The sequence below is a fragment of the Pecten maximus genome, chromosome 9, assembly GCF_902652985.1.
Source record: "Pecten maximus chromosome 9, xPecMax1.1, whole genome shotgun sequence".
NCBI lineage: Eukaryota > Metazoa > Mollusca > Bivalvia > Pectinida > Pectinidae > Pecten > Pecten maximus.
Window position 1 is genome coordinate 27,709,093 of NC_047023.1, and position 23,550 is coordinate 27,732,642.

The 23,550-nt window shown below is 39.2% G+C and overlaps 1 protein-coding gene across 5 annotated transcripts in view; it reads left to right on the forward strand.

Annotated features, from left to right (window-relative positions):
* Positions 1–23,550, forward strand: part of LOC117334342 — a 137,704-nt gene that overhangs the window by 37,607 nt on the left and 76,547 nt on the right. For 4 of the 5 annotated variants that reach the window (XM_033893898.1, XM_033893899.1, XM_033893897.1 and 1 more), the window contains 5 exons: positions 8,893–9,160; positions 9,326–9,415; positions 18,091–18,200; positions 18,505–18,629; positions 20,492–20,635. In XM_033893898.1, the coding sequence (XP_033749789.1) occupies positions 8,893–9,160; positions 9,326–9,415; positions 18,091–18,200; positions 18,505–18,629; positions 20,492–20,635 (737 nt within the window). The remainder of the gene's footprint in view (positions 1–8,892; positions 9,161–9,325; positions 9,416–18,090; positions 18,201–18,504; positions 18,630–20,491; positions 20,636–23,550) is intronic. The other variant, XM_033893901.1, reaches the window with a different exon arrangement.

A 23,550-nucleotide genomic window follows, 5' to 3' on the forward strand; every position in this document is an offset into this window, starting at 1 on the left:
TAACAAAACCTTAATGATTTTCTTATTCGCGGCACAGTACAATCGTAGCACCTCAAATCAGGGGGTCATACATCCCTATTTCATCCATGTGTTCCTAATTTGACATACGATCTAAGGACTCGCCGACAATTACAGCTAAAATCATTTATGTTTATCATAGAGACATTCTTATGTTCGCTTTGAAGTTTAAAATATTCCATATTATTTCCAATTACCAAAGCACAGAGATCGGAGAAACCGAGTTTATTTAGGTCGTTTCCTGTGGTATAAATTTATACGAACTTGACACTGGGAGTCACTGATAAAACAACACGAAATCCAATGTAATGTTTTTTATTAACCAGTTCTAATCCTTACCTGAATAGGAATTATGAGCTAACGTCGGGCGTCTGTCCTTTTACTGCTCGCTACCGATTTTTAACTCACCTGTGTACCGGTGTCGTCACATTTCCCCGTGGGGAACCCCTCACTTTGGATTCGCCACATACAGTAAGCGGTGATATCAATCGATCTTTAGCAATGTCAGACCCAGGTCAAAACCTATTGTTTTGGTTTCTGCTTCGAAGATTTTACATCCCAGACGTAAAAGTTTAATTGTCTAGTCGCTTAATTATGCTTTTAAAACCCCATTACGTTTTGCCTGCTGCTGACTCTAAAAATAACATTTAATTTTTACCCACAATTCTTAGTCGACTTCCTGTTGGGGAAAAACCACACGAGGCAGAATCAACAACAACACAGTTCTGAACATGACAAAACCCCGACATAACATTACCGTTTAAGGTAATATTTAACCGTTTTTGACATTTTAACCATCAAATTTACACTATTTGTTGATAAAAGTATAAAACTTAAAAGAAATACGCGATGACTTTCGTGAAAATCGGAGCATTTCAATTTTTTGTCCCGATTGTTCTATTCGAATAACCGAAAAATACGACTTTTCCAACCCAATTAAACGAATTTTTTTAACATGATTTAAGAGAAAATGGTTTTGGTTTTTGAAATTTTACCCAATTAAACGAAATACCCGATTAAGCGTTACCCGATTAAGTGGAATGCACTGTATTTACAATATGTACCAGCAATTTAACTTAATCAACTTTCATGTCGGCTAAAGAACACACAAAACAAAAAACCAACTTTCATGTCGGCTAAAGAACACACAAAACAAAAAAACAACTTTCATGTCGGCTAAAGAACACACAAAACAAAAAAACAGAGAGGTAACAAATTAACACCACTAAAGTGTATTTATTTATATAAACCGGTTATCATGCAACAGTTAAAAATGACCCAGAATGTGTCTGATTCTCCCGCTTTGTGATGACGATGGAGGTAGAGTTTCAATTATTTATTGTATCATTTGTGACTGCAAAAAACGGCAGCATAACAATAACTGATGAAATGATTCCAAATTTAAAACAATATTGAAAAAATACATAAAACGAAAAAATGAACCCAGAATTTGCCAACATATGTTGTTATCTACTACAAGATGCGTTTGTGTGCGATAATAAATTGGGCTCCACCTGTCCGTCCGAGGGCTTTTCTGGGCTGCAACTTTAAAACCGTTAACTAACTTCACAAAACTTTCTGTATATATTAGGTTAGTGCCCTAGTTGTGCCTTTTGCTATTGACAACATTTATTTTTCTGTGTTACCATGAAAACATAGTAAAAAAAACAAAATTACTGTAAGTTTACCTTTTCATGATACAACTTTAAAACCATTCCACTCAACTCCATACAACTTTCTGTGTACATTAGGTTAGTACCCCAGTTGTGGTTTTTCAAGTGAAACACACATAGGATCTACATCAAGATATAAACTATAAGGTTGATATATATGTATCATATTTGGGTTTTCATACCAACAGCTGGGCACAGGGGATATTGGGTAATGCCATGCTTTGCAGCTCCTTGTTTATACTTTTGATATTCTTGTTCAGTAAAGACAAAAATTGTGCAAAATAAATATCTCGTGACAATATGACACCACTAACCAAATCTCAAGTCTAGAACATATGCAAAGTTGTTTGGCTAGCAGCAATTCTGATAATAGGTTTGAAAGGTTTCAAGCAAGGAATGCTTCAATCCATGTAATATTATGAATGGAATTTGAATGAATTACTTTGATCTTGATGAAGTCAGGACATTGTCAGCAAACATTATGGCACTCTGTATTACAGCTTGCTTAGAATCACAACCAGATCAAGAGTGCAAGGATATGACAAGCCAAGATGTTTCTTCAAATCGGATGATGAATTTTTTCTCATTTATAACCCAGACAGATTTATAAAACGTATGCTATAGACTGTCACTGAAAGTTGAATGAAAAACTGAAGATGTTTATATATCAAATAGAAATGGAAAATAAGGCAACCTTTAAATGGTTGCAGTTGTTGAAAATAAAGTGTTTGAGGTATAAGTTTTGTGATGTTGTTGGCCTATATCAAATGACTGGCTTCATCACTACGGCATACTTTGATGATGCTTTTGGATTCTGATCTACTTTCACATGACTGAGTTATCAACTTAACCTGACCATAACTGGTGGGGTAAAGTGTGGAGTTAACTGGTGGGGTAAAGTGTGGAGTTAACTGGTGGGGTAAAGTGTGGAGTTAACTGGTGGGGTAAAGTGTGGAGTTAAACTGGGGGGGTAAAGTGTGGAGTTAACTGGTGGGGTAAAGTGTGGAGTTAACTGGTGGGGTAAAGTGTACGAGTTAACTGGTGGGGTAAAGTGTGGAGTTAACTGGTGGGGTAAAGTGTGGAGTTAACTGGTGGGGTAAAGTGTGGAGTTAACTGGTGGGGTAAAGTGTGGAGTTAACTGGTGGGGTAAAGTGTGGAGTTAACTGGTGGGGAAAGTGTGGAGTTAACTGGTGGGGTAAAGTGTGGAGTTAACTGATGGGGTAAAGTGTGGGGTAAAGTGTGGAGTTAACTGGTGGGGTAAACTGTGGAGTTAACTGGTCGGGTAAAGTGTGGAGTTAACTGGTGGGGTAAAGTGTGGAGTTAACTGGTGGGGTAAAGTGTACGAGTTAACTGGTGGGGTAAAGTGTGGAGTTAACTGGTGGGGTAAAGTGTGGAGTTAACTGGTGGGGTAAACTGTGGAGTTAACTGGTGGGGTAAAGTGTGGAGTTAACTGGTGGGGTAAACTGTGAAGTTAACTGGTGGGGTAAAGTGTGGAGTTAACTGGTGGGGTAAACTGTGAAGTTAATTGGTGGGGTAAAGTGTGGAGTTAACTGGTGGAGTAAAGTGTGGAGTTAACTGGTGGGGTAAACTGTGGAGTTAACTGGTGGGGTAAAGTGTGGAGTTAACTGGTGGGGTAAAGTGTACGAGTTAACTGGTGGGGTAAAGTGTGGAGTTACCTGGTGGGGTAAAGTGTGGAGTTAACTGGTGGGGTAAAGTATACGAGTTAACTGGTGGGGTAAAGTGTGGAGTTAACTGGTGGGGTAAAGTGTCGGAGTTACTGGTGGGGTAAAGTGTGGAGTTAACTGGTGGGGTAAAGTGTGGAGTTAACTGGTGGGGTAAAGTGTAGGAGTTACCTGGTGGGGTAAACTGTGGAGTTAACTGGTGGGGTAAAGTGTGGAGTTAAACTGGTGGTGGGTAAAGTGTGGAGTTAACTGGTGGGGTATAGTGTGGAGTTAACTGGTGGGGTAAAGTGTGGAGTTAACTGGTGGGGTAAAGTGTGGAGTTAACTGGTGGGGTAAAGTGTGGAGTTAACTGGTGGGGTAAAGTGTGGAGTTAACTGGTGGGGTAAAGTGTACGAGTTAACTGGTGGGGTAAAGTGTGGGGTAAAGTGTGGAGTTAACTGGTGGGGTAAAGTGTGGAGTTAACTGGTGGGGTAAAGTGTGGAGTTAACTGGTGGGGTAAAGTGTGGAGTTAACTGGTGGGGTAAAGTGTGGAGTTAACTGGTGGGGAAAGTGTGGAGTTAACTGGTGGGGTAAAGTGTGGAGTTAACTGATGGGGTAAAGTGTGGGGTAAAGTGTGGAGTTAACTGGTGGGGTAAACTGTGGAGTTAACTGGTCGGGTAAAGTGTGGAGTTAACTGGTGGGGTAAAGTGTGGAGTTAACTGGTGGGGTAAAGTGTACTGGTCGGGTAAAGTGTGGAGTTAACTGGTGGGGTAAAGTGTGGAGTTAACTGGTGGGGTAAAGTGTACGAGTTAACTGGTGGGGTAAAGTGTGGAGTTAACTGGTGGGGTAAAGTGTGGAGTTAACTGGTGGGGTAAACTGTGGAGTTAACTGGTGGGGTAAAGTGTGGAGTTAACTGGTGGGGTAAACTGTGAAGTTAACTGGTGGGGTAAAGTGTGGAGTTAACTGGTGGGGTAAACTGTGGAGTTAATTGGTGGGGTAAAGTGTGGAGTTAACTGGTGGGGTAAAGTGTGGAGTTAACTGGTGGGGTAAACTGTGGAGTTAACTGGTGGGGTAAAGTGTGGAGTTAACTGGTGGGGTAAAGTGTGGAGTTACCTGGTGGGGTAAAGTGTGGAGTTAACTGGTGGGGTAAACTGTGGAGTTAACTGGTGGGGTAAAGTGTGGAGTTAACTGGTGGGGTAAAGTGTGGAGTTAACTGGTGGGGTAAAGTGTACGAGTTAACTGGTGGGGTAAAGTGTGGAGTTAACTGGTGGGGTAAAGTGTGGAGTTAACTGGTGGGGTAAAGTGTGGAGTTACCTGGTGGGGTAAACTGTGGAGTTAACTGGTGGGGTAAAGTGTGGAGTTAACTGGTGGGTGGGGTAAAGTGTGGAGTTAACTGGTGGGGTAAAGTGTGGAGTTAACTGGTGGGGTAAAGTGTGGAGTTAACTGGTGGGGGAAAGTGTGGAGTTAACTGGTGGGGTAAACTGTGGAGTTAACTGGTGGGGTAAAGTGTGGAGTTAACTGGTGGGGTAAAGTGTGGAGTTAACTGGTGGGGTAAACTGTGGAGTTAACTGGTGGGGTAAACTGTGGAGTTAACTGGTGGGGTAAAGTGTGGAGTTAACTGGTGGGGTAAAGTGTACGAGTTAACTGGTGGGGTAAAGTGTGGAGTTAACTGGTGGGGTAAAGTGTGGAGTTAACTGGTGGGGTAAAGTGTGGAGTTAACTGATGGGGTAAAGTGTGGAGTTAACTGGTGGGGTAAAGTGTGGAGTTAACTGGTGGGGTAAAGTGTGGAGTTAACTGGTGGGGTAAAGTGTGGAGTTAACTGATGGGGTAAAGTGTGGAGTTAACTGGTGGGGTAAACTGTGGAGTTAACTGGTGGGGTAAAGTGTACGAGTTAACTGGTGGGGTAAAGTGTGGAGTTAACTGGTGGGGTAAAGTGTGGAGTTAACTGGTGGGGTAAAGTGTGGAGTTAACTGGTGGGGTAAAGTGTGGAGTTAACTGGTGGGGTAAAGTGTGGAGTTAACTGGTGGGGTAAAGTGTGGAGTTAACTGGTGGGGTAAAGTGTGGAGTTAACTGGTGGGGTAAAGTGTACGAGTTAACTGGTGGGGTAAAGTGTGGAGTTAACTGGTGGGGTAAAGTGTGGAGTTAACTGGTGGGGTAAAGTGTGGAGTTAACTGGTGGGGTAAAGTGTGGAGTTAACTGGTGGGGTAAAGTGTGGAGTTAACTGGTGGGGTAAAGTGTGGAGTTAACTGGTGGGGTAAACTGCGAGGTAAACTGGTCTTAATAGTGTCTGCTTATTAAGACCTGTTGTGAATGAAAAATAAATGTTACAAAGATGGTATATTGGTGGATGGGAGACAATTTGTTGGTATCTAAAAAGGAGACTAGTGTATCAAAAATCAAGCCACTTGCAAATTAATAAACTTACAAAGTTCAATCTAGATAACCTAATATTACTCATTACAATATATTTACATATCTAAATGCCTGGAATTAGGACCTGATATAAACAATCTAAAAAATCATATTAATTTTGAGTTAAAAGCACACAAAATTTTAATATCCAAAAGTAACATTAAAAACAAAAGAAGTATTTACACACAAATACAGCAGTGGCTACAAATCTAAAATGAGAATACAACATCTCTGACCTAGGTTTATTGTGTCCTTTCTGTTTTCAGTTGTTTTGTATACTTTTTTTGTTTGTTTTGTTTGCTTATGTTCTTATTCCACTATCATAATGCCTTTTGAACAAAGCTTAATTAATACAACAACCACATAATTTATTTGGGTGGAGAGAAAGTGTAACTGTGGATGTATAAACTAAGTGTGAATGTTTTTTCTTTACTCGTGTATTTTGTATATGTCATGTTTTGTAAACAAGATATGAAATGAATCAAGCCACTTTGCGGGGGGGGGGGGGGGGGGGGGGGGGGGGGGGGGGGGGGGGGGAGATAAAGTTTTGTGTAATGTCCTCTATCCTTTTGCTATTTTTAATGTCAGGATGCCTTTGGCACCTGCCGTTGTAGTCTTTGTAGGAAAATGTTGTTAGTGACACATATGTTTCCGGTTAACAACTTCCGGTTTCTGTCATACAAATGATATACATCCGCAGCCTAATATAGTTCCAATTTTGATAGCAATTACTGACACGATTTAACTGATGTAAACCGTGTTTACTGCAATTATTTAAAATGAAATATGAATGTTTAGTGTTCTAGACTATTTTAGAGTATAAATATAAACATTTTCCTCGTCAGCAGATGCAATTTTGTTGGCGTAGGAGTATGTAGTTCTGTCTCGATCCTGCCTTGAAAACGAAAGTAAAAAAATCAGTTTGATCGTTGTGGAAATTTACATGCATTCACAGAGAAACTATCCACATGTCTTAGACTCATATGTTCATTCTGAGTTCATATGCAGGAACATTTCATATAAGCCTAAAACCAACCCTATTTACGTAGTCAAATGCACCCGAGCATTCCACGAGATAACTTCAGCTGTCACGTGACTCATCACTAATCGGCCAAAATGGCGGTTATGTCTAATGTAACGAAACCAACGACCGTTCGCAGTTTCATATTCATTTGTATGTCGCTAGAATACGCAAGGAATATCACCAGGAATTGAAGGCAAGTTGTAACAAACTACATTGCCATTTTTCGTGAGGATTTTATTAAATAAGGTTATTATTTGTTTATTTGAAAAGAATCTAATGATTATGATCCGTGACTGATGTACTGGCGTCGATGTCAAAACTAGATATGTCTCGTCGGACAACGCGACTGCAATTTTCTATCAGAGTTAAAATATGTTACTAGGGGTCATAAAATAGATGTTTGCTAGGCCTAATTAACATCTTATAGTATAAATAAAATTTTAAAAACTTAGGCTGTGTACATCTTGGATTTTATCTTTGGTTGTACAACATGTTCTGTTAATAGACCAATTTGGCGTTCAGTTTTTCAATTTTTTTCAAAGTTTACAAGCAGCTTTACTGATTCAGGAGTATATCAATAATCTTCCACAAGCATTAAAGAAATAGGGAAAGAACTATACTCAGCTATTGGAAAGTTGTCAGCAGATAAATATGTTATACACATTTTCTTGAATATATACAGAATAGGAATAACCAGATTAAGACATTTCATCTGATACAAATGTAACTGACTATAAAATCTAATTTTAAATTTCTAATTATATGACTCCAGACCCTGACCTTTGATTGCTATTTTGTCTGAGCTCTATCTCCTACACTACTTGTCACTGGAAGTTCATACTTTGGGTATCATACATTCACCTTATTTATTACAAATTTTATCATCTGTATATTCTTGCCATATCACTTTCACATCCAGTTTGGGGACTGTATTCTTGTTAAAATCCTGTTTTTTTTTTTTTTGCCAAAAGCAACTACCAAAATTGTCACACAAAATGTATTTGCTATTATTGGGAACAAAAAAGAAGTTACAACTGTTCTTAAATATTTCATGTTGCCCTAACGGGCAATATTCTATTTATCTCACCCAAATTGTATTCATATTGACTGTATACTTCCATTTGGTAAGAGTTCAATGCTTAAATATTTTATATTTCTGGTGTGTATTATCTATATAGCCTTATAAAAACCAACAAAATTAACGTTTACACTTCGGTAAACTTAAGTCTGGTGCGTAGGAATACATTGTTGACGATAAAGTTGGGGCCCCGATGCGGCAAACACATGCTTTATTCTAATTTTAAATTTTGTAAATTTAATTTGATAATCTATAAAGTAACTCTTAGTCAAAACAATATTTATACAGAATTGAAGATGCAAGTTTTTGTAATTTCTCATGAAATTGAAACAAAAGATGCTCTTCTTTTGGAACTAGGTTCTGTTTAGTTCCTGTATGATAGCCTTTCCCGCCAAATTGGAATCGGCTGTTATTCCATTCCTTCAATTTTTGGTTGTTCCATCAGTGCCTATAACAGTCTATGATTGAAAATAATTGATTTTTTTTAAGGAAGTGTATATAAATAAAAACACTGTTAAAATGTAGATATAGGAAATAACTTTTGTTTTATTTTGTTTAACGAGCTTCATTTAAAATATCTGAAACATGCAGTTTACACACCAGTGAACAACCTTAAAGAAAAATTATTTCTTAACTAATCATGAAAACAAATAGTCACAGGGGTCAAATATGCTAAAATATATAAAAACTCAGGTGACGGCTAAGGCCCATGGGAAAGGGGCCGCGGTGGCCGAGTGGTTAAGGTGTCCCAACACTTTATCACTAGCCCTCCACCTCTGGGTTGCGAGTTCGAAACCTACGTGGGGCAGTTGCCAGGTACTGACCGTAGGCTGGTGGTTTTTCTCTGGGCACTCCGGCTTTCCTCCACCTCCAAACCTGGCACGTCCTTAAATGACCCTGGCTGTTAATAGGACGTTAAATAAAAACAAACAAACAAACAAAATTAAGGCCCATGGGCCTCTTATTTGAAATCTTGATTTTAGTTTCATTCTTTTTCAATTGTTGATTTGCTCTTCCCTCCATCAGACTTGGGAATTGGGACACCAGCAGCAGCTGTGAGCCGATGCGAGTGGAGTTGTTGGGTAAAGCACTGGATACTGGGGTGTCTGATCGTCTCCAGGTGATCCAGAACAAGCTGGCCCAGAGGACAAGTCGCCCAGAAGTGCTGGATGTAGCCTGTGGAGGACGCCACTCAATGGTTGTACTTAGTAATGGCCAAGTGTACAGCTTTGGAAACAACTTTTATGCTCAACTTGGCTACAACTTCAGAGAGAAAACCTATAAAGAAAATCAGGTAAAGTTGATAGGGAGGAACTTTGTTCATTGAAATAAAATATGCTAAAAACAAAAATTAGCAGTGGATGAAAATAAATGTTGAACATTGTATTACGTTTGATTAGTTTTGGTTTTCAATTTTGGTTTATATGAAGCTAATTTTACTACCTCCTTGGTTGCTAAGGGTCGGTTGTTACCTCCCTTACCAAAATTGCCTAGGTTGCCAGGGGAAATGACCACAAGAGTGAAAGACCAGAAGTCCAATCATAGTCAGGTGAACAATTACAGGTGTATCTGTGTGTTGATGTGTGGTGCTGCTAACTTGATCACTGTTACACTAGGTTGTATATTAGGCTAGGTAGTCGTTATAATAATGCTGTAACAAGGGGTGTTTGAAACTAAAGTGGTTTTTAACCTCCATTGTATATTACAGAAATATTAAGACTACATACAGTTGAATCTGTCCAAACAACCATCTCTATTAAGCGTCTCTCTGTTCTAAGCGACCATTTGATGATTTCAATTCCTCCCGGGCATTTTCGCTATATTTTTTACCTCTATTAAGCGACCCTCTGTTTACACGACCAGCGACCACAATTTTTTATTTGTGTGAAAACAATAACTCTCTTATAAGCGACCAGAAGTCTCCAAAATGCCTTCCATTACCATTTTCGCCTTGAAAAAGTCTCCGTTTATAGAGTAGGAAATGCAGTAACGTAACTAATATTTGAGGCGGATGCCCAGACCAAGATTTCAGGAATTAAAAAATATATTTATTAATAATTGGTATATAGGCATTGGAATTGGTATATAGTCATCAAGCATCGCCCGTCGTCGTCCGCCATGCGCCGTCCGCAAACTTTTAATTCAAACGACTTCTTCTTGATAACCAGAAGGGCGAGGGTACTGATATTTTGCATGTAGCTTCCTTGGATTTAAGGCTACCAACTTTGTTCAAATGTACAGAGGTCAGATAGGCTAAAATCTTTAAACAACTTCTTCTAAATAACCAAGAGGCCCAGGGACTTCATATTTGGTATGTAGCATGCAGGGATAAAGCACTACCAAGTTTGATCAAATAAATGACCTTGATCGACATTCAAGGTCTCATGGGTACAATAGGCTTAAATCTTTAAACAATGGTTTTTCGATAGCCAAGAGATTCTGTTATGTAATATTAGGCCAATAGTATGCTGGAATGAATTAAGGACTCAAAAATGTATTGACATGAATAAGCCTAGCCTACTTTGATATTTGAATACAGTTGTAATCAGCAAAGTATTTGCAGAAATGACCTAGATAAACTTCAAAGTTGCTGTAGAGCCAGGTGAGCGATACAGACCCGTTGGGCCTTTTGTTGTATGTTTCTGATATCGCACTACGAAATGCCCGTTTAGTGACTTGCTATAGTAGTATGATGTACGTACTCAAGGTAGTCAGATGACCATTACGGCCTGTTGGGCCTCTCTTTCATATATATTATCAATCATTATTGCCAATTTATAAAGTGAATAAAAAGCTTATGCACATTTATTAAATCTAAGAATCAATTTCTATTAGAGACCACTCTCCATAGTGACACTGTTTTTCAACTTCCCTTGAGTGGTCGCTTAATACAGATTCGACTGTACTTTGATTTAGTATTTTTTGTTTATTTGCATGGAAAGTTAAAAGTTTTTATGTAGGATTTGCTGAACATGCCAACCCTCCAGATTTTATTAGGTCATCTGACCCAAAGGGTCAGGATGACCTATAGTCATCGTGCTTCGTCCGTCGTCGTCCGCCGTGCGCCGTCCGCCGTCCGCCGTGCGCCGTCCGTAAACTTTTTCTTTCACAACGCTACTCCTCCTTAACGCTTGGTTGGATTACTTCCAAATTTGGTTTGAAGCATCATTGGGGGAGGGCAATCATATTTTATATAAATGAGGCTGGTCTGACCCCTGGGGCCAGAAGGGCGGGGCCCCAAAAAGGGAACTTAGGTGAATATTGCTATAAAATCCTACTCCTCCTTTACCCTTGGGTGGATTACAACTAAATTTGGTGTGAAACATCATTGGGGGAGGGCGGTCATATTTTATATAAATGAAGTTGGTGTGACCCCTGGGGCCTGAGGGGCGGGGCCCCAAAAGGGGAACTTTGATGAAATTTTGCTATAAAATCCTACTCCTCCTTAACCCTTTAGTGGATTTCAACCAGATATGTTGTGAAACATCATTTGGGGAGGGCGGTCATATTTTATATAAATGAGGCTGGTGTGACCACTAGGGCCTGAGGGGCGGGGCCCCAAATGGGGAACTTTGATGAAATTTTGCTATAAAATCCTACTCCTCCTTAACCCTTTAGTGGATTTCAACCAGATATGTTGTGAAACATCATTTGGGGAGGGCTGTCATATTTTATATAAATGAGGCTGGTGTGAGCCCTGGGGCCAGAGTGACGGGCCCAAAAAAGGGAACTTTGATGAAATTTTGCTATAAAATCCTACTCGTCCTTAACCCTTTGGTGGATTTCAACCAGATATTGTGTGAAACATCATTGGTGGAGGGTGGTCATATTTTATATAAATGAGGCTGGTGTGGCCCCTGGGGCCAAAGGGGCGGGGCCCCAAAAGGGGAACTTTGATGAAATTTTGCTATAAAATCCTACTCCTCCTAACACCCATAGTGAATTATTACCAAATTTGGTGTGAAACACCATTTGGGGAGGGCGGTCATATTTTATATAAATGAGGCTGGTGTGACCACTAGGGCCTGAGGGGCGGGGCCCCAAATGGGGAACTTTGATGAAATTTTGCTATAAAATCCTACTCCTCCTTAACCCTTTAGTGGATTTCAACCAGATATGTTGTGAAACATCATTTGGGGAGGGCGGTCATATTTTATATAAATGAGGCTAGTGTGACCCCTGGGGCCTGAGGGGTGGGGCCCCAAATGGGGAACTTTGATGAAATTTTGCTATAAAATCCTACTCCTCCTTAACCCTTTAGTAGATTTCAACCAGATATGTTGTGAAACATCATTGGGGGAGGGTGGTCATATTTTATATAAATGAGGCTGGTGTGAGCCCTGGGGCCAGAGTGACGGGCCCAAAAAAGGGAACTTTGATGAAATTTTGCTATAAAATCCTACTCGTCCTTAACCCTTTGGTGGATTTCAACCAGATATTGTGTGAAACATCATTGGTGGAGGGTGGTCATATTTTATATAAATGAGGCTGGTGTGGCCTCTGGGGCCAGAGGGGCGGGGCCCCAAAAGGGGAACTTTGATGAAATTTTGCTATAAAATCCTACTCCTCCTAACACCCATAGTGAATTATTACCAAATTTGGTGTGAAACATCATTGGAGGAGGACAATCATATTTTATATAAATGAGGCTGGTTTTACCCCTAGGGCCAGAGGGGCGGGGCCCCAAAAGGGGAACTTTGGTGAATTTTTGCTATAAATCCTACTTCTGTCTAACCCTTGGGTGGATTAATACGAAATATGGTGTGAAACATCCTTTGGGAAGGGTGGTCATATTTTATATAAACGAGGCTAGTGTGACCCCTGGGGCCTGAGGGGCAGGGCCCCAAAAGGGGAACTTTGGTGAATATTTGCTGTTAAATCCTAATCCTCCCTAACCTTTTGGTGGATTACAACCAAATTTGATGTGAAACATAAGGTGACGGCAATCATATTTTTTAATGAGACAGGTTTGACCCCTGAGGAAAAAAGATGGGGCAAAAGGAGCGCTTAGGTTAAACATTTCTTAAAAATGCAATTCCTCCTTAATGCCTGAATTGATTACAACCATATTTAGTATGAAACATCATTGGGGAAAGGCAATCCTAATTGATATAAATGAGTCTTGTCTGACCCATTGGGACAGAGGGGCATGCCCCAAAAATGGGAACTTGGCTAAAATTTTGCTTTATGATGCTGCTCTTCCTGGACAAGCTAAATGGATAAAAACCAAATTTGATCTAAAACATAACTGGCTGCGATAAATAATTTATGGTAATAATGCTGGATTGGGGTGTGTGTCCCTGCTGTAAGTGTAAGTGTTTGTCAGATGACCGTTAAGGCCCATGGGCCTCTTGTTGAATTACTCAGATTTTTGCATGATATCTGATGGACTGGGGAAATTCTTGAAAAGTACAGGCAGAATATTCTCAAACTTGATGTGCGGGATCCCTTTGGTCCCTAGTTGTACATGTTCAGTATTAAGTCCAGAAGTACAGTGGAACTTCTCTAAACTGATCATGCATGGCACATGGATATTTAGCCTGTTTAGAGAGGGGTGATCCATGGCACATGGATATTTAGCCTGTTTAGAGAGGGGTGATCCATGGCACATGGATATTTAGCCTGTTTAGAGAGGGGTGATCCATGGCACATGGATATTTAGCCTGTTTAGAGAGGGGTGATCCATGGCACATGGATATTTAGCCTGTTTAGAGAGGGGTGATCCATGGCACATGGATATTTAGCCTGTTTAGAGAGGGGTGATCCATGGCACATGGATATTTAGCCTGTTTAGAGAGGGGTGATCCATTTGCAAATGCAAATTAAATGCAAAGCTCCAGCTTTCTAGCTCTACTTGTTTTAAGTACACCTTTAAATCATAATGCTCCTCTAGTGGTAGGTGTTATGTACCAATTTACCTACTACCACGTATGCTCCAAGACAAAGCTTACGACAACACGCCTTCAGTTGGCCAGGCACGGTGAGGATGTCATGTTTGCTCAGGTAAAGCTGGTTATAGAAGTAATTTTGGGTATATTTTAACAATTCTGGAAACAATTTCAGTTCAGTTTTCGGAATTCAGAGGGATCGGTATTAGGAAGTTTTTATTACTATAATAATTAAATCTGGATCGATTCCATACATTGCCATTTTGATCAGTATCAATTGGAGATCGGTTTTGAGAAGGATCGGTTTTGGGAAGTTGCACTGCACATTTAAAAGCGTTTAAGTATTACAAAGAGCTTATAATCAGCTCTGACCTGGTGATGATCTTTATATCAAGATGGCCAGAAAAAGGCTGATGGAGAATGAGTGAATTATGCTTGAAAAGTAAATAATGTGCACTCCACTTAGTAAAGTGGTGTAGAGTTAGTTACCTAATATATTGATGAAAAATATGTGTGATATTATAAAGGAAAAAAATGTTTACAGTAATAAAATAAACCTTACCACTGTGTGTTTTGATTGATACACACTTAATTGAGATCCCCGCACACCCCACCGATAACTGCACTATTGTTTTGTGTGGATTAATTAGTGTGATGAGCTTTCGTGTTCACATTTTATATTTTGTTTCGGTGTTTCAAGAAATACCGAGATAATCACCAATTTTGGTTATTCTTATCTTCTAGCAATATTTGAAGTTTATGTAGCAATGTAGTTGTATTTCCATTACCAAAAAATAAACTTTTCATAAATAAAATGAATGGATCGAAGAAGAATCAAATGACAGTAAGTGTTAGAATGATAATAGAAATAGTTTCAGCCCAATAAATATGTTGTATCATTTATCCCAACAGTAATCTCCTTTTATGCTTTTATACAGCTCATTTGATTAATAGAAAAGCTGTTATCAATCTACATACCAGTCCCGAGTCCTGTACCCACGGAACTTTGATGGGACTCGGAGAATTTCTGGAAATAGTTCAATTCATCATGTGCCCGGCCTCATTTTTTTCAGCAATGCAGTTGAAAAGGACTTATTCAAATAAATTGTATATTTATCTCTGAAAAAGTTCTAGGTGTGTTTGTACATGTAGATGTATATTGACGGTACATGCAAGGGCTAGGTCAATGATAAACCATTAGTTATAAAGTAGCCCTGTTTATACCATAAAGAAGCCTCTGTGTTGGCTAGTATTTTAAGTGTATAATACTCTAAAGACATTAAGTACATAATATCATTGTGTACATGCTTATTAAATTGTGTTGATTAGAAATCATTAAATATCCACTTTTTAACAATGACATATGGTGAACCTCTGGTCTGTTAGAACATATTAAAATCAATACTCCTGGAACTATGAATTATAGGAAATTATGCTTCTGAAAATATCAATATCGATAAAAATATTTGCGAAGTGTAAATAAAAGTACAAATGTAGGTCCATATACAGAGAATCTGTTTACTTTCAAATGCTATTTTCCAGGTGAAAGTATGCAAATAGGTCGTGATGAGGTTTGGCTCCTTCCTAGACATGTTAAGGTGCAATCGCCCAGTTGACATAAAAATGTGTACTGGAAACATGTTTCGATCATTTTCAATCCAAAAATGAATTAAAAGAATGATTTTTGCAAGAATTAAAGTGTTTTTATAACATGATTCGAAAAATGAATTAACTGTAAAGTGATTTAGAATGTATTGTGTTGTTTGTGAAAAAGTCTATGCAAACACCCGAAGTTAAGATACAAAGATAAAGAAGGATAAACACGGGACCTGAACATTTTACACAAATAATCAATATGCAATTAAGTTGATTCCTCTGTACATTGTATACCTGGAATATCTGCTGTAACGCAAATACGTAACGATGAACAATGGTACATTTATTGGCCCACCATCTGATGATCCGTGGTCCGTCTGTCCCACCTGAACAATTCTAGTTATCGCTATTTCTCAGAAAGTACTGAAGGGATCTTTCTCAAATTGCATATGTAGGTTTCCCCTTGGTCCCTGTTTGTGTATATTGCATTTTTAGCTCACTGGTTATGAGTCACCCCGGCGTCCATGTCCGCGTCCCACCCCAAAACTTTAAAGTTTTTGGGGTAAGTTTTTGGAAAGCTTGAAAGCTTGTAAGTCCAAAAGTATACACCTATCACCCTTCTAATTTCGTTTATACATTCATTAGAGATCCAGGAGTGATGTTATGACAAAATCATGCAGGAAAAAAATTGTGATTTTTTTTTGGCATTTTACCATTTAGTGGACTTACTTTTTTGATACAAAAACCCATTTTAAAGATTTTGGGGGCTAGTTTTGGAAAGCTTGTAAGTCCACACCCTTCTTATTTGGTTTATACATCCATTAGAGGTTTAGGACGATATTATGTGACATACAGTTTCAAAATGACATGCTTATACATACATAAAAAATGAATGCATAGTGTGATTGCTGCCGCCGGTGAGCTTTCGTAATCATTGATTGCACTTGTTGGAAAGATCAGAAAACAATGTGGCGGACAGGTGACCATCTTGAATGTTGACATTTGAAGTTTGTTAATGTTAAAGTAATGAAGGGTTTTTTCTCAAATTTCATATGTAGAATCCCCTTGATCATTTGTTGTACATATTGCAATTTGGGACTGAATCGGAAAACATGGCCGACAGGTGGCCATCTTGGATTTTGACAATGGAACTTTATGCTGGATCTCAAATTTCATATGTAGATTCCCCTTGATCCTTAGTTATGTATATTCCTGAATAGGACCAAGGTGACAATAACATGCATGGCCAATAAGCAGCCATCTTGGATTTTAACAATAATAACTTAATTGTTACAATGATTTCTTGAAGTACTATGTACCTTGTTGTTTATTTGTTTAATACATAAATGCATTTTCTTCGGGGAGACTTGAATTCAAATTAAAAGACGTTTGTCAAAAGTGAAAGTGTTATCGATTTCGGGAAACCGGAGCGCTACTCTGAAAGTGAAAGCAGTTAAATGATTGGTTGAGGCCGGCTGCAGTAGGCCAATCAGAAAGAGTTTGACAAATACTCGTTCACAACAAACCAAACATAATGGCGAACAACTGGGTAGCTTTGAAATCGCCTCTCGGATCAAAATCTGATGTACAGAAAACCTTTGGCCTTCCAGTGTTTGAACTGACGATTAAACTTGCATTTACTACAAAAGGTACTTTGTTTTTTATTGAAATAAATAATGTACAATGTTTAAATATGGTTTCTCTATGTATCGCGATATGTATCGGATCGTAGCTCTAGTATGGTGATACATATCGGATTGGGGCATCACTGTATCGTCCCAGCCCTAATATCAACCCTAAAATCTGACATGTGTTATGTTTTTTTTGACACAGCTGTACTGTAATTATCACTCATACAACCCATAACCATAAACATGTCTGTGCATCAAAGTCGAAGCATTTTTGCCTGTGCAGATCTCCACGAGTTTTCTATGGAATTTGCCAAAAAAAACTTACATTATGTTCTTCATTTGACATGTTCAAACTAACCGAAATAGGGTAAATTATGAACAATCAGAGTTTAAACTATCACTAGCTATAAATTGATGTGTTTGAACTATCTGCCGATTCGAACTGACCAGAGGTTTACCGTACTTTGGATATTGCAGTACCGATGTGTTTCATTGAGGTTAACACCACAGGGATATATACATGTATCCCAGATTCCTGGTTTTATAGTTGTAAACTGGATTTTTTTTTGTTTTTGTTTTTTTCTCGACAATTTACATTTTACCTGTGACAGGTATGCAGAGCGAAACAGACATTACATTTTGGGGCTGATCATCAGCAGCAACAGCCTCCATGTCTTAAAGTTCAAGTTTTCTCACAAAGTACAGGTGTCGTATATGGTGACCACACATTCTGCCAAGTATATAGTTTTATAGGTGATCAGGGGGCACAATAGTTACACTAGCCTTTCACTTAGGCAACTAGGGAATCCAACCCAGATTGGATGTGAAAAGGTATGGGGGTCACCTGCTCCACTGTTTTCTCTGGATCCTCGGGTTCCCTCCCACAGTAAGACCACTCACACTCTTCTATCCAGGCCAACACCAGTGAACAATATACATTGATATAACTTGTTTCGCAATTAAGGTAAAATAAATAAAATTTACATATTGTTACAGCTTAAGTTAATAGCTAATTTTGTTTTGTACGAATATACAGCCAGATGCAGTGGTGTCATATTATGCATTACATAGATGTAGCCTTATTGTATATATGACTATACATTCCACAGACTCGACCATACCTGCTGAAGTCCCTGATTGGTAGACCAGTGTCTTCTGTAGCTTGTGGGGACAAACACTCCATCTTCAGATTTCAGTCTGGCTCCATTGCCTGTGTAGGGTAGGTACCTGTTCAATTGGCCATCAGTCTATTTTCCTACCTGAATGTTAATATAAAAAAAAATGCTGTAGGCAATTTGGTTACACAGAACTAGTTTTGATACCAGAAGGAAGTCTTGTTTAAATTGGAGACATTATATTTTCAATTTCTCTGAAAACCTCTGTGTAATTATTATGTTTGGTTAAAGCATTCATTATGTGGTAAAACAAAAAGAAAATATCCTTTTACAGAAATATACCTTGATTACAATGTACATGTACTCTGTCTATTTATTGTAGACACAATGCCTGTCTATTTATTGTAGATGCAATGCCAATGGTCAGATAGGGACAGGTGATAGAGAGGAAGCCTTGGTACCAAAGATGCTTGATATGTCTGGTCCAATCACACAGGTGGCATGTGGCTCTAACCACAGTCTGGCTATCTCAGGTAAGGCTTCCAGTGAAAAGTAGGGGACATAATCTGTACACAGTCCTTTAGTCAAAAGTAGGGGAGGTAATCTGTAAAGAATCCCTCAGTCAAAAGTAGGGGACATAATCTGTACACAGTCCTTTAGTCAAAAGTAGGGGACATAATCTGTACAGAGTCCCTCAGTTAAAAGTAGGGGAGGTAATCTGTACAGAGTCCCTCAGTCAAAAGTAGGGGAGGTAATCTGTACAGAGTCCCTCAGTCAAAAGTAAGGGAGGTAATCTGTACAGAGTCCCTCAGTCAAAAGTAGGGGAGGTAATCTGTACACAGTCCTTCATTCAAAAGTAGGGGAGGTAATCTGTACACAGTCCCTCAGTCAAAAGTAGGGGAGGTAATCTGTACAGAGTCCCTCAGTCAAAAGTAGGGGAGGTAATCTGTACAGAGTCCCTCAGTCAAAAGTAGGGGAGGTAATCTGTACAGAGTCCCTCAGTCAAAAGTAGGGGAGGTAATCTGTACACAGTCCTTCAGTCAAAAGTAAGGGAGGTAATCTGTACAGAGTCCCTCAGTCAAAAGTAGGGGAGGTAATCTGTACAGAGTCCCTCAGTCAAAAGTAGGGGAGGTAATCTGTACACAGTCCTTCAGTCAAAGTAAGGAGGTAATCTGTACAGAGTCCCTCAGTCAAAAGTAGGGGTAATCTGTACAGAGTCCCTCAGTCAAAAGTAGGGGAGGTAATCTGTACAGAGTCCTCAGTCAGAAGTAGGGGAGGGTAATCTGTACAGAGTCCCTCAGTCAAAAGTAGGGGAGGGTAAGCTGTACAGAATCCCTCAGTCAAAAGTAGGGGAGGTAATCTGTACAGAATCCCTCAGTCAAAAGTAGGGGAGGTAATCTGTACAGAATCCCTCAGTCAAAAGTAGAGGAGGTAATCTGTACAGAATCCCATGAGAAAAATAGGGGAGGTAATCTGTACAGAATCCCTCAGTCAAAAATAGGGGAGGTAATCTGTACAGAATCCCTTAGTGAAGTAGGGGAAATAATCTAGCTGTACAGAATCTGATAGTGGAAAAGTAGGGAAGATAATCTTTAAGGAATCGTAAAGTGAAAAGTAGGGGAGATGAAAGGTGTGGAAGATATGTGAGGCTATCAAAGGAATCTTATAGTTTAGTGGGTGAATATCACAAGGGATGTCGTATGACATAGATGTATAGAGCCCTAATCCTCATATATTGGTTCTCTATCTTTGTTAGAAAATGATAGTAGACAATGATAGTAGACAAATTCTGCAGTGGACCAATGTCCAATAAGGTCATGCATGTGCTTATGTTCAGCTACTGAGCACTCTTCTGATAAAAATTGGATGAAGCCAGGTTTCCGAATATTTCTTGGAACCAACAAATGTTTTGTCTGCATTTATTGTCTGACAGGCCATAACAGTGTCAGCAATTAACACTGCAATGTCCATGGATAACAGAATTAAGCATTTATTGAAAAGATTTCAGGTTTGATATATTACTCAGTGATGCAGTCTGATTGTTAGGTTTGGGAAATGAGTTTTGCGTTTTTGATCTCTTCACAATACTTTTTTTTCCTCTGTATTTCTTAATATTTTTGCATTATTAAACAGGTGAAGGCGTCCATAAAGAAATCAGTTTTACACAATGTCTCTGCATTGTGTTTGATTGTTTCTGTATATCACTAAAAAGTTTTCACCTGTCCAAGTAAGCTTAATCTTAATCAAATATTGATGGTATTGAACAAAATCCTTTCACATAAAAAGTAGAAGTTATTATGTCATTAAATAAAACTTCCTCTGTAAGATTTTAAAACTTTGTCCCTCACTTCTATTAGATTTGAATATAGTAAACATATCTTGTGTTATCCTTCAGACATTGGCGAGTTGTATGTCTGGGGATATGGAAAAGCCTGCGGTAGTAAGTCCTCGGATGTATTGTCACCCCTCCTTATGTCAGCTGGGAGGAGCAGGGTCACAACGGTTGTAGGAGGGATGTGCCACAGCATGGCTCTTACAGGTAAGATGGGGGAGTGTCTGAGATTGGTAAGATTAGGGATTGTCTTAGGTGGATGCGATGGGTGAGTGTCTTAGATGGTAAGATGGGTGAGTGTCTTAGATGATAAGATGAGTGAGTGTCTTAGATGGATAAGATGGGGTAGTGTCTGAGATGGGTAAGATGGGGGAGTGTCTGACATGGGTAAGTTGGGGGAGTGTCTTAGAAGGGTAAGATAGGGGAGTGTCTTAGATGGGTAAGATGGGGGAGTGTCTGAGATGGGTAAGATAGGGGAGTGTCTGAGATGGGTAAGATGGGGGAGTGTCTGACATGGGTAAGTTGGGGGAGTGTCTTAGAAGGGTAAGATGGGGGAGTGTCTTGAACAAGTAGAATAGGGGAGTGTCTTAGAAGGGTAAGAGAGGGGAGTGTCTTAGACAGGTAAGATGGGGAGTGTCTGAGATGGGTAAGATAGGGGAGTGTCTTAGATGGGTAAGATGGGGGAGTGCCTTAGACAGGTAAGATGGGGAGTGTCTGAGATGGGTAAGATAGGGGAGTGTCTTAGATGGGTAAGATGTGTCTGAGATGGGTAAGATATGGTGTCTTAGATGGGTAAGATTAGGGAGTGTCTTAGATGGGTAAGATTAGAGAGTGTCTTAGATGGGTAAGATATGGTGTCTTAGATGGTAAGATGAGTGAGTGTCTTAGATGGGTAAGATAGGGGAGTGTCTTAGATGGGTAAGATAGGGGAGTGTCTGACATGGGTAAGTTGGGGGAGTGTCTTAGATTGGTAAGATAGGGGAGTGTCTAAGATGGGTAAGATGGGGGAGTGTCTTAGATTGGTAAGATAGGGGAGTGTCTTAGATGGGTAAGAGTGGGGAGTGTCTTAGATGGGTAAGATGGGGGAGTGTCTGAGATGGGTAAGATGGGGGGAGTGTCTTAGATGGGTAAGATAGGGGAGTGTCTTAGATGGGTAAGATGGGGGAGTGTCTGAGATGGGTAAGATAGGGGAGTGTCTTAGATGGGTAAGATGGGGGAGTGTCTGAGATGGGTAAGATGGGGGGAGTGTCTTAGATGGGTAAGATGGGGGAGTGTCTGAGATGGGTAAGATGGGGGATTGTCTGAGATGGGTAAGATGGGGGGAGTGTCTTAGATGGGTAAGATATGGTGTCTTAGATGGGTAAGATTAGGGAGTGTCTTAGGTGGATATGATGGGTGAGTGTCTTACATGGTAAGATAGGGAAGTGTCTTATACAGGAAAGAAGATGTAATGTCTTAGATGAGTATGATAGTTAAGTGTCTTATATATGAGGCAGAAGCCAGATTGACTGTCAGTAGATGGATGTGAAGATAGTGCAGTGCATGGCAATTGGCCAGGACTGATCACCAAAATGGCTAGAGTTAGATTCTCTGACTAAACATGAATATGTATGATGTCTTGTCAAGACACATATGTGAACAGCTATTTTCATAACTGTGAAATAAACCAAGTATAATACTAGAGTGTGCTCAATTCTGTAAACATGGAAATTGATGTTAAACTCTCTCTTTTTTGGTCATCCATCCAAAGTACTGGCATATTTAATCGTGACTGAATATTCATATGTGCATGTACATAGAATTATACGGCAAAATCACTGATGACTTCTTGACTAGCTGTAAGCTTCCAGGTATACAGTAGATAGTTTATGAAGTGTTGGTGAATTCCTGGGTAAGTGTCCATAGCTCCTTGTACACATCTGTTCTGAGTGCTGTTAACGGTGATGTTGATCTTGTATTGTTGGGTAAGGGGACTCTGGAGGCAGTCGATCAAAGGAGTTCTGTGGTAGTAAAGAAACATGCATGTTAGTGATGGTTTTAATCTCTGACCACAACCAACAAGATGCATTGCTAGTGTCTTTCTTGTGCCTCTGACTTTACATTAAGTCTCGAGCGCCAGGTCACCATGGAATATAATGTGAACAATGTTGCCTGTCTGGTTCCTTCTTGGGAAAGACACTTTATGGTTTTGCATTCTTGGTTTAGAAAGTATCTTTTAATATGCTACAACAGATATTAAACCAAGGCTTCAGCAGACAACATAGTCTGTAATGGGAAAGATCTTCCAAGGACTACCAAACCACAGTTCCACTGACGGCAGATTCCTGGGGATGTTTTCTCTGTACTAACAAATTTATCACAAGCTGTAAAGGACATGCTTATTGTTTTTTGGCTCCCTGAAATCACTGCCTTTATATCCCAAAACTCACCTGATACTGCTAGGTTGGGATAAAGTATGAACCTGAATCCATTCAAAGCAATGTTCAGTCATATATTTTTATCCTAAATATTTAAGTATGAAATGTAACTTTCACCTTTAATTAAATATTTAAGACTTGTGTATTTGTGATTTTGTGTGCTAACTTACCTTTTCACTGATTATTTGGCTAAAACATTGTTACTTCATATTTTGTGGCAGGATCATATTTTGTGCAAAAACTTGCCAAGAAAAGAATAGCAGTTACTTCCCTTTGCATGTGGCGGCCACAGCTGCCTGGCCTGCTTTCTTTCATACATAGAAATTCACTGATAGCAGATCATAGTTTTACTTATCATCTGCTGTGCATTTGATCCCACTCTGGATGATATATATCTATGTAAATAAAATGTAGTAATTAACAGAAAATTTTGTTTTCTAGATTATCAAATTGATGCAATTTTACATTATCATTTATTATGAAATTGATTAATGAATTATTTTTTCATTATTAAGACTTAAAACAAAACTATATTTGAAATATCCATAAAAGAATTTATCTTAAAATAATTAAAACAGTATTTGTTTGATCAGATGAAAAAGGAAAATATGTTTAGAAATCCAGAAGCATTGTCGGCGTGGAGATCATATTTAAATCTGCTCTGGGTTGAGTGTCCTTATTTTCCTTCAACATTAAAAGGTCTCC